At 48.4% G+C, this 11,384-nt stretch overlaps 1 protein-coding gene across 1 annotated transcript in view; it reads left to right on the top strand.

Annotated features, from left to right (window-relative positions):
* The window catches only part of LOC144501859 (transient receptor potential cation channel subfamily V member 1-like), a 69,223-nt gene extending 58,082 nt beyond the window's left edge, over positions 1–11,141 (top strand). The window contains exons 13-16 of the mRNA XM_078225905.1: positions 1,905–2,194; positions 5,046–5,173; positions 7,921–8,039; positions 10,996–11,141. Coding sequence (XP_078082031.1) covers positions 1,905–2,194; positions 5,046–5,173; positions 7,921–8,039; positions 10,996–11,141 — 683 coding nt within the window. The remainder of the gene's footprint in view (positions 1–1,904; positions 2,195–5,045; positions 5,174–7,920; positions 8,040–10,995) is intronic.
* The last annotated feature ends 243 nt before the right edge of the window (positions 11,142–11,384 follow it).

Consider the following 11,384-nt stretch of genomic DNA (forward strand, 5'->3'; position numbering starts at 1 on the left):
CCCGCCTGCACCATCCCACTCTGACTTTAACTGGGAGCCTCTCTTTCGGCTCCTTTCATTAACTTCACGCACCACTCCCTTGTTCAAATTCCAGTTCCTCTTGCCCCTTGGACTTCAGTCTTCCCAGGACTTCTCTCTTCATTCCCTGGCTTCTAGAACTTTCTGTTCTTTAATTTTTGGTGTTCTCTTTGGGGAGTCTGATATTTGCAGCCCTCTTGTCCAGCTGCTCCTGGGTCCAGCTTACAACTAAACTCAAACATTATTTATTGCCTAAAGTAGCCCTGGGTTGCTAAGCAACAGCCTAGTCTCTCTTTAACATTCGTTTGTTTTCACGTCATAAATCCTCTAATCACAATGGAGGCACAGTTTGAAATGAAACCAAAATCGACAAACACCTTTGCTTAACATGAATCTAACTAAAGTTTTAACCATTATTACACAGAAAACACACAATTAAACTCACTTAAAGCTATACCCTATTTCTGATATCCAAAAATACAAATACAGATTATTTGAATCTACCTCAGTTTTCTGACAAGTGTATCTTTCCTAAAGGAAAAGTCTTGTTCATAATATTCAAAATGTGGTATCACCAATGTCCTATATAATTGCAGAAAGATATATTTACTCCAAGAGTCAAAACCTCCTGTAATAAAGGCCAACACACCATTTGCCTTTTTAATTGCTTGCTGTACCTGCATGTTAACTTTCAGTGACTCATGAACAAGGTAGCCAAATTCCCGATGAAGTTCAAAACTGTTCAAACTCTTGCCATTTCAGAAATCTCATGTACTCTAACTTTGTTTATGTCTTATCTGAAAATCTGAATATATTACATCCACTGGGTCCATTCCTCAAAAAAAAACTGATGACAGTTCCTAGGGATACACCCCACCCTGTCTATAGTACGCTAGCAGCTGCTGTAGGGAAAGGATGGGGAGGTAATCGAGTTGGCTACCTGGCCGTATGATCATTTAATCATAAGAAATAGGGGCAAAAATAGGCCATTTGGCCCATCAAGCCTGCTTCGCCCATTCAATCAATTTTAGCTGAATTAACTGTGACCTCAGCTCCACAATCCTGTCTGACCCCATAACCCTTGACTCCCTTCTCCATCGAAAATCTGCCTAACTCAACCTTGAATATATTCAGTGACTCAGTACCCATTGCTCTCTGTCAACGAGAATTCCAAAGATTAACAACCCTCTGAGAGAAAAATTCCTCCTCCGCCATGTTCGATGGGAGATTCCTTATTTTGAAACTGTACCCCCCCCCGCAAGTTCCAGACTCTACCACAAGAGAGTCATCCACTCAGTATCTAACCGGTCATAGAATCCCAACAGTTCAGAAGAAGGCCACTTGGCTCATCAAGTCTGTACCAACCACAATCCCACCCAGGCACTATTCCTATAACCCCACACATCTACCTGACGAATCCTCCGACACTAGGGTTAATTTAGCATGGCCAATCCACCTAACCTGCACATCTTTGGACTGTGGGAGGAAACCGGAGCACCCGGAGGAAACCCACGCAGACACGAGGAGAAAGTGCAGACGTCACACAGACTGAGACCCGAGGCCGGAATTGAATCTGGGTCCCTGGCGCTGTGAGGCAGCAATGCTAACCACTGTGCCACCATGCCACCCAAATCCCCTCAGAATATTATATGTTTCAATAAGATCATTTCTCATTCTTCTAAGTACCAAAGCGTTTAGATGCTCAATCCTTCCTCATGACAAACCCCTTCATCCCCGGAATCAACCCTAGCTAATCTTCTCTTATCTATTCCAATTATCTCATTAAATGGCAGGACAGGATCAAGGGGCTGAATGGCCTGCTCCTGGTTCCTATATTCCTATATCCTCAGAGCTGCCCTCTCAACCCTATGACCTTCTCCACACAGCTCTAGTGGTGCTTATAGAAGACCGTGTTTACAACAACACGAAACCGGGATGTCACAAGGACACCACGTACAAGAGGTTTTGGACTACTTTCTTGGAGCTTTTCCGGTTCACCATTGGGATGGGAGATCTGGAGTTCACTGAGAATTACAGGTTCAAAGAGGTGTTCATCTTCCTGCTGATATCGTACGTCATCCTAACCTACATCCTCCTCCTTAACCTGCTGATTGCATTGATGAGCAAGACGGTGGAAAAGATTTCCAAAGACAGTAAAAGTGTCTGGAAACTTCAGGTAAGGAGCGATCTCCTGGCAGCTCCCTCCCCTCCTCTCCTAAACTAGAACAGGTTACATACAGAGTTTTCTAAATATTTATTCATTGACGGGCTGTGGGCATTGCTGGCTAGGCCAGCATTTGATTGCTGTTCGCAAACTGCCTTGCAAAGGTGCTAGTGAAGCTGCCTTCACTCTGCTGCAGGCCCTGAAGTGTAGGTACACCCACAGTGCTGTTAGGGAGGGGGTTCAAGTAATTTGACCCAGCGACGGTGAAGGAACGATGATATATTTCCAGGTCAGGATGGTGAGTGACTCAGGGAGCCTCAGTGGTGGTGTTCCCAGGTGGCTGCTGCCCTTGTCTTTCGAGATGATAATGATCATCAGTTTGAACGAAGGAACCTTGGTGAGTTCCTGCAGTGTATCTTGTAGATGGTACACACGCCTGCCACTGTGCGTCAGTGGTGGAGGGATTGTACCCAACAAACACTCCCAGGACAGGTACAGCATGGGGTTAGATACAGAGTACAGCTCCCTCTACACTGTCCCCATCAAACACTGTGTGGAGATGCCGGCGTTGGACTGGGGTAAACACAGTAAGAAGTTTAACAACACCAGGTTAAAGTCCAACAGGTTTATTTGGTAGCAAAAGCCACACAAGCTTTCGGAGCTCTAAGCCCCTTCTTCAGGTGAGTGGGAATTCTGTTCACAAACAGAGCATATAAAGACACAGACTCAATTTACATGAATAATGGTTGGAATGCGAATACTTACAACTAATCAAGTCTTTAAGAAACAAAACAATGTGAGTGGAGAGAGCATCAAGACAGGCTAAAAAGATGTGTATTGTCTCCAGACAAGACAGCCAGTGAAACTCTGCAGGTCCATGCAACTGTGGGAGTTACAAATAGTGTGACATGAACCCAATATCCCGGTTGAGGCCGTCCTCGTGTGTGCGGAACTTGGCTATCAGTTTCTGCTCAGCGACTCTGCGCTGTCGTGTGTCGCGAAGGCCGCCTTGGAGAACGCTTACCCGAATATCAGAGGCCGAATGCCCGTGACCGCTGAAGTGCTCCCCAACAGGAAGAGAACAGTCTTGCCTGGTGATTGTCGAGCGGTGTTCATTCATCCATTGTCGTAGCGTCTGCATGGTTTCCCCAATGTACCATGCCTCGGGACATCCTTTCTTGCAGCGTATCAGGTAGACAACGTTGGCCGAATTGCAAGAGTATGTACCGTGTACCTGGTGGATGGTGTTCTCACGTGAGATGATGGCATCTGTGTCGATGATCCGGCATGTCTTGCAGAGGTTGCTGTGGTAGGGTTGTGTGGTGTCATGGTCACTGTTCTCCTGAAGGCTGGGTAGTTTGCTGCGGACAATGGTCTGTTTGAGGTTGTGCTGTTGTTTGAAGGCAAGAAGTGGGGGTGTGTGGATGGCCTTGGCGAGATGTTCGTCTTCATCAATGACATGTTGAAGGCTCCGGAGGAGATGCCGTAGCTTCTCCGCTCCGGGGAAGTACTGGACAACGAAGGGTACTCTGTCCACTGTGTTCCGTGTTTGTCTTCTGAGGAGGTCGGTGCGGTTTTTCGCTGTGGCGCGTTGGAACTGTTGATCAATGAGTCGAGTGCCATATCCTGTTCTTATGAGGGCATCTTTCAGCGTCTGGAGGTGTCTGTTGCGATCCTCCTCATCCGAGCAGATCCTGTGTATACGGAGGGCTTGTCCGTAGGGGATGGCTTCTTTAACGTGTTTAGGGTGGAAGCTGGAGAAGTGGAGCATCGTGAGGTTATCCGTGGGCTTGCGGTACAGTGAGGTGCTGAGGTGACCGTCCTTCGCGACACACGACAGCGCAGAGTCGCTGAGCAGAAACTGATAGCCAAGTTCCGCACACACGAGGACGGCCTCAACCGGGATATTGGGTTCATGTCACACTATTTGTAACTTCCACAGTTGCGTGGACCTGCAGAGTTTCACTGGCTGTCTTGTCTGGAGACAATACACATCTTTTTAGCCTGTCTTGATGCTCTCTCCACTCACATTGTTTTGTTTCTTAAAGACTTGATTAGTTGTAAGTATTCGCATTCCAACCATTATTCATGTAAATTGAGTCTGTGTCTTTATAAGCTCTGCTTGTGAACAGAATTCCCACTCACCTGAAGAAGGGGCTTAGAGCTCCGAAAGCTTGTGTGGCTTTTGCTACCAAATAAACCTGTTGGACTTTAACCTGGTGTTGTTAAACTTCTTCCCATCAAACACTCCCAGGACAGGTACAGCACGGGGTTAGATACAGAGTAAAGCTCCCTCTACACTGTCCCCATCAAACACTCCCAGGACAGGTACAGCACGGGGTTAGATACAGAGTAAAGCTCCCTCTACACTGTCCCCATCAAACACTCCCAGGACAGGTACAGCACAGGGTTAGATACAGAGTAAAGCTCCCTCTACACTGTCCCCATCAAACACTCCCAGGACAGGTACAGCACAGGGTTAGATACAGAGTAAAGCTCCCTCTACACTGTCCCCATCAAACACCCAGGACAGGTACAGCACGGGGTTAGATACAGAGTAAAGCTCCCTCTACACTGTCCCCATCAAACACTCCCAGGACAGGTACAGCACGGGGTTAGATACAGAGTAAAGCTCCCTCTACACTGTCCCCATCAAACACTCCCAGGACAGGTACAGCACGGGGTTAGATACAGAGTAAAGCTCCTATTGGTGCCTTAGCACCAATCAGAAAGAGAAGGTTCCAATTTGTCATTTCCATTTCTCTGAATTAATTCGATCCTCACTGGTGAAATTGCCAAAGTTTAATGGTTATTTTTTTGAAAATGATGTGCATTTGCCTCTTGAATTTCTGGCATTTTCCAGCGAGCAATAACCATTTTGGATTTGGAGAAAAGTCTGCCGAGGTTTCTCCGAGCGAGGTTGCGTTCAGGTGAGCCTGTGATTGTCGGCCTTATGATCGATGGAAGGGAAGACCAGAGACAGTGCTTCAGGTGAGGGCAATGTCAATCCGCGGTGCAGCCAGCGCCAACGTTCATCCAGAAATGTCAGTGCAGCATCTGAGCCAGAGCTGTTTGGCAGAGCCGACACGGTGGGTGACAAGGAAGAACCACTCGCAATCTGGAGCAAGGTTTTAGAGTAACTTATTTTCACAATTAGCCCCGAATATCACCAGTTGATCCATTTCTGAAATTGCTGCATAAAACTCTCCCCGATTATTTCGTCTCACTTGGGGAAGTCCCAGTTCTGGCTCCAAAACCAGCTCTGACAAAGCGTCATCCAGAGTTGAAACGTTGGCTCTGTTCTCTCTCCACAGACGCTGTCAGACCTGCTGGGATTTTCCAGCATTTTCTGATTCTGCTCCAAAACCCAGTGGCTCAGTCTTATTGCTGTGCTCACCATGGCTCCTATGGGCGCACTCTCGCCTCTGAGTCAGGAAGTTGCACAGTTGAAGATTTAAGCAGATTGGTTCAGGCGACACTCCAGTGCAGTACGGAGGGAGTGCTGCACTGCCTCAAGTGCTGTCTTTCAAATGAGCTGTTAAACTGAGGCCCCTGCTGTCATTTCAGGTGTATGTATGGGGGTATGTAGGAAGAGGGCTGGGGTGTGCCGGTGGGGTGGTGTTTGGGATTGGGGGTGGGGTGGGGTGCAGGGGTGTTCTCCCTTGTGTCCTGTCCATTACTAACCCTCCATCATGTGGGCGGTGTGGTGGCACAGTGGTTAGCACTGCTGCCTCACAGCGCCATGGACCCGGGTTCGATTCCGGCCTTGGGTCACTGTCTGTGTGGAGTCTGCACGTTCTCCCCGTGTCTGCGTGGGTTTTCTCCGGGTGCTCTGGTTTCCTCCCACAGTCCAAAGATGTGCAGGTTAGGTTGATTGGCCAGGATAAATTGCCCCTTAGTGTCAGGGGCACTAGCAGGGTAAATACATGGTGCTACAGGGATAGGGGCTGGGTGGGATTGTGGTCGATGCAGACTCGATGGGCTCAATGGCCTCCTCCTGCACTATCGGGATTCTATATCTCTTCTATGTAACTCTCCTCCTCCATGTAAATCACTATAAACAAGGAAACAGATATCTGATTATTTTCACATTGCCGTCTGTGAGAGATAGCTGTGAAGAAACTGGCTCCCTACAATCCAGCAGTGTCTAAACTTCAAAGTAATTAATTAGTCTAACAAATCAATTAGCGGTGACCTGAAGTCATAAAAGGTGCTACGTAAATGAAGCATCCTGTTCATTTCTCAGTAATTGCAGTGCCCCTGGGCACAGGTCCAACGAGGGCTCCCTAATGGGGGTCACGCAGTAAGGAACCTGGAACACAGGAGGAGGCCATTCAGCCCCTCAAATCTGTTCCAACATTCCGCTAAATCATAAAAGCAAAACACTGCGGAGCTTTACTCTGGATGGGATCTCACGCCCTCGCTCGAGAAAGACCGGAAATTCCCGCCCGAGGTCAGCGGAGATTTCCGTTGTCCGCCCCTCTGCCGCTCCGATTCTGTGGAGGATGGGGATGGTAGAATTCCGGCGCCTGTATCTGACTCCTTGCTGATCCCGCCCTCTACTGGTGATCTAAAATTAAACAGAAAATGCTGGAACAATTCAGCAGGTCTGGCAGCATCTGCGGAGAGAGAAACAAAGAACCAAAAACAGAAACAGGACGTCAATCTGGAGAAGAGTCACAGTGGACTTGGACCATTCGCTCTCCACCGATGCTGCCAAAGCTGCTGAGGTTTTCCATCAGTTACTTCTTTCTGTTATATCATGGCCGTTCCGTATCTCAACTCCATTTATACACCAAACTCCTCAATAACTTTTCCAACAAAATTCTGTCAATGTCACTCCACTCTTGAAAGCTGCATCATGAATACAAGCTTCTTTACACCCATTTTCTGGGATTAATGTTCATTCTTAAAGGAGTGGTGAGCCTGTGGAATTTATTACCACAGGAAGTAGTTGATGCCAAAACATTGAATGTATTCAAGAGGTGGGGGTGGCACGGTGGCACAGTGGTTCACACTGCTGCCTCACAGCGCCAGGGACCCGGATTCGATTCCCAGCTTGGGTCACTGTCTGTGCAGAGTCTGCACGTTCTCCCCGTGTCTGCGTGGGTTTCCTCCGGGTGCCCTGGTTTCCTCCCACAATCCAAAAGACGTGCTGGTTAGGTGCCATGCTAAATTCTCCCTCAGTGTACCCGAACAGGTGCCGGAGTGTGGCGACTAGGGGATTTTCACAGTAACTTCATTGCAGGATTAATATAAGCCTACTCGTGACTAATAAATAAATTTTTAAAACTTGATATATAGCACTTGGGGCGACTGGGATCAAAGGTTATGGGGAAAATGCAGGATTAGGCTATTGAGTTGGAAGATCAGCCATGATCGTGATGAATAACAGAGCAGGCTCGAAGGGCCGAATGGCCTCCTCCTGCTTCTATCTTCTATGTTTCTATGATCCTCAAACCCCTGAAACAATTGTTCCACCGTAGTTCGTTGTCACATTGTCATGTTTTCATTATGCTCAGAGTTGCTGATGTGTTAGATATAGTTGGCTCCAACCTGCACTGACTGCAGTTCATTCTGGTGCTGTAGAGGGTAGGAGATATGCGGGGACGGGGCAGGGGGGGGGCGGGGGTGTGGGTAGGGTGGGATGGGGGTTGGGGGGCAGGGGGGTGTGGGGATGGTGTCCTAACTGCAGATAGTTAGCAATAACAGGCAACTGCTGCATATTGTCCGCACAGAGTTGAAGAAGTTAACTGGACGAGGTGGAACACAAACCTTGGGCTCATCAATGAAGAACCAGGAAACTCTGAGATTGTCAGACGGAACACGGGGAGCAGGCGGATAACAGTTTACGGGGGTAAGAGGAGGCAGCTGCTCCATGTCAGAATATTAAACATGCCCAACTGCACCAACCAGACCTTGTTCCTCCTTCAAGACCCACCTTAAAACCTCCCCTCTTTGACCAAGCCTTTGGTCTCTTCCACCTTAAGTAGAATGACAGAATTTACAGAGACAGGAATCCGGCCCATCTGCTCTGTACTGGTGCTTACGTTCCTCCTGAACCACCTTCGCACCTTTCATCTCACCCAATAACCAAATCTTCTAATCCCCTCTCCCCCATGTCTTTATTCAGCTTCCCTCTTAAAGATATCAATACTATTCACCTTAACCATCCCTGTGGGAATGAGTTCCACATCCTCCCCACCCTCTGGATAAACAGCTTTCTCCTGAATTCCCATTGAATTTATTAGTCACGATGGATATTGATGGCCCGAGTTGTGGTCTCACCCGCAAGTGGAAACATCTTCTCCATCTTGACCCTATCAAGCCAATATTAATATCTCCTTCCATTTTTCTTTTATCCACGGTAGCGCAGTGGTTAGCGCTGCTGCCTCACAGCGCCAAGGACCCGGGTTCGATTCCCGGCTTGGGTCACTGTCTGTGTGGAGTCTGCACGTTCTCCCCGTGTCTGCGTGAGTTTCCTCCGGGTGCTCCGGTTTCCTTCCACAGTCCGAAGATGTGCGGATTAGCTTGATTGGCCATGCTAAATTCTCCCTCAGCATCCCAGGCTGCATAGGTTAGAGGGATTAGCGGGGTTAATATGTGGGATTACAGGGATAGGACCTGGGTGGGATTGTTATCGGTGCATACTCGATGGGCCGAATGGCCTCCTTCTGCACTGTAGGGTCTCTATGACTCTATCATTACTTACCTACATGAATGTCCCTCTTTAAGTGCACACTGTTGTTGTGCTATGTCCTGTTGCCTTTCGTCAAATCGACATTTACTGACCATGCTTGGGTGAAGCCATGGGAACACAGAATTGGTTTTCTGTATGTGCCCAGTTCAGTTCTTGGATGACAGTTTTGACTCTGATGCTCAGGTAAGGCTCACAGTCTCTCCCAGAATTCAGCAGCAGAGTTCAGAGGTCAGCCTAACGTGGGTGCTTTGTGGGCATGATCAGGGATTGGAAGGTGCACCAGTTTACAGCAGCACGCAGGTTCCCAGCTAGGATTCCACATTCATCACAACACAGAAGCTTGGATAAGGATAGTGTACCAGAGGGAGGGTATTGGATAGGGTTAGTGTACCAGAGGGAGGGTATTGGATAGGGTTAGTGTACCAGAGGGAGGGTATTGGATAGGGTTAGTGTACCAGAGGGAGGGAACTGGATAGGGTTAGTGTACCAGAGGGAGGGTATTGGATAGGGTTAGTGTACCAGAGGGAGGGTATTGGATAGGGTTAGTGTACCAGAGGGAGGGTATTGGATAGGGTTAGTGTACCAGAGGGAGGATATTGGATAGGGTTAGTGTACCAGAGGGAGGGAACTGGATAGGGTTAGTGTACCAGAGGGAGGGTATTGGATAGGGTTAGTGTACCAGAGGGAGGGAACTGGATAGGGTTAGTGTACCAGAGGGAGGGTATTGGATAGGGTTAGTGTACCAGAGGGAGGGAACTGGATAGGGTTAGTGTACCAGAGGGAGGGTATTGGATAGGGTTAGTGTACCAGAGGAAGGGTATTGGATAGGGTTAGTGTACCAGAGGGAGGGAACTGGATAGGGTTAGTGTACCAGAGGGAGGGTATTGGATAGGGTTAGTGTACCAGAGGGAGGGTATTGGATAGGGTTAGTGTACCAGAGGGAGGATATTGGATAGGGTTAGTGTACCAGAGGGAGGGAACTGGATAGGGTTAGTGTACCAGAGGGAGGGTATTGGATAGGGTTAGTGTACCAGAGGGAGGGAACTGGATAGGGTTAGTGTACCAGAGGGAGGGTATTGGATAGGGTTAGTGTACCAGAGGGAGGGAACTGGATAGGGTTAGTGTACCAGAGGGAGGGTATTGGATAGGGTTAGTGTACCAGAGGAAGGGTATTGGATAGGGTTAGTGTACCAGAGGGAGGGAACTGGATAGGGTTAGTGTACCAGAGGGAGGGTATTGGATAGGGTTAGTGTACCAGAGGGAGGGTACTGGATAGGGTTAGTGTACCAGAGGGAGGGTATTGGATAGGGTTAGTGTACCAGAGGAAGGGTATTGGATAGGGTTAGTGTACCAGAGGGAGGGTATTGGATAGGGTTAGTGTACCAGAGGGAGGGTATTGGATAGGGTTAGTGTACCAGAGGAAGGGTATTGGATAGGGTTAGTGTACCAGAGGGAGGGTATTGGATAGGGTTAGTGTACCAGAGGGAGGGAACTGGATAGGGTTAGTGTACCAGAGGGAGGGTATTGGATAGGGTTAGTGTACCAGAGGGAGGGTATTGGATAGGGTTAGTGTACCAGAGGGAGGGAACTGGATAGGGTTAGTGTACCAGAGGGAGGGTATTGGATAGGGTTAGTGTACCAGAGGGAGGGTACTGGATAGGGTTAGTGTACCAGAGGGAGGGTATTGGATAGGGTTAGTGTACCAGAGGGAGGGAACTGGATAGGGTTAGTGTACCAGAGGGAGGGTATTGGATAGGGTTAGTGTACCAGAGGAAGGGTATTGGATAGGGTTAGTGTACCAGAGGGAGGGTATTGGATAGGGTTAGTGTACCAGAGGGAGGGTACTGGATAGGGTTAGTGTACCAGAGGGAGGGTCTTTGATAACAATCGATGGCCACCAGCACTGAGACAATATTCTCGATTTATTGACTGAAATTAAATTTAACCAGTTCCGCAATGAGATCGAGCCCTTGTCCCCGGAGCATTAAGTGCTTCCGGTTCATTATTCGAGTGACCATTACCTTTGTGATCTATATGTTTGGGACGCTGGAAGAGGTCTTGCTCCCTCCATCTCTCCACAGTTGATGCTTTCTTGTTTTCCGCCCTGTCACAGAGAGGAGTTGGCGGGGGCTTATGCCTCAACTGAAGGAAATGACACTGAACAAGCCGGAGGAGGGGGTGCCATTGCAAAAGATAAACTCTTCCCGGGCAAGGCAGCTTCTCAGACACTCACGGGGCACAACTGCGGAAGGAATCTAACCTCAGAACTGTGTGTGTGTGTGTGGGAGCAATGCACGGGAACCTCCCTCAGAGCAACTCATACAGTCAGACCTTCAGAATCCTCCTACGTTGGGGTTGCCAACCCTCCAGGATTGCCCTGGAGTTCCCCGGCCTTGAAGATGAATCTCCCAGACAGTGGGGTAAAATCACTCGGAGCGCTGAAAGGAACGTGCTTTTATTTTACTAAATTTCTTTAAAGACTTTCGTTTTATTCGTTTTAAT

This window comes from Mustelus asterias, chromosome 12 (genome assembly GCF_964213995.1).
Source record: "Mustelus asterias chromosome 12, sMusAst1.hap1.1, whole genome shotgun sequence".
NCBI classification, from domain to species: Eukaryota; Metazoa; Chordata; class Chondrichthyes; order Carcharhiniformes; family Triakidae; genus Mustelus; species Mustelus asterias.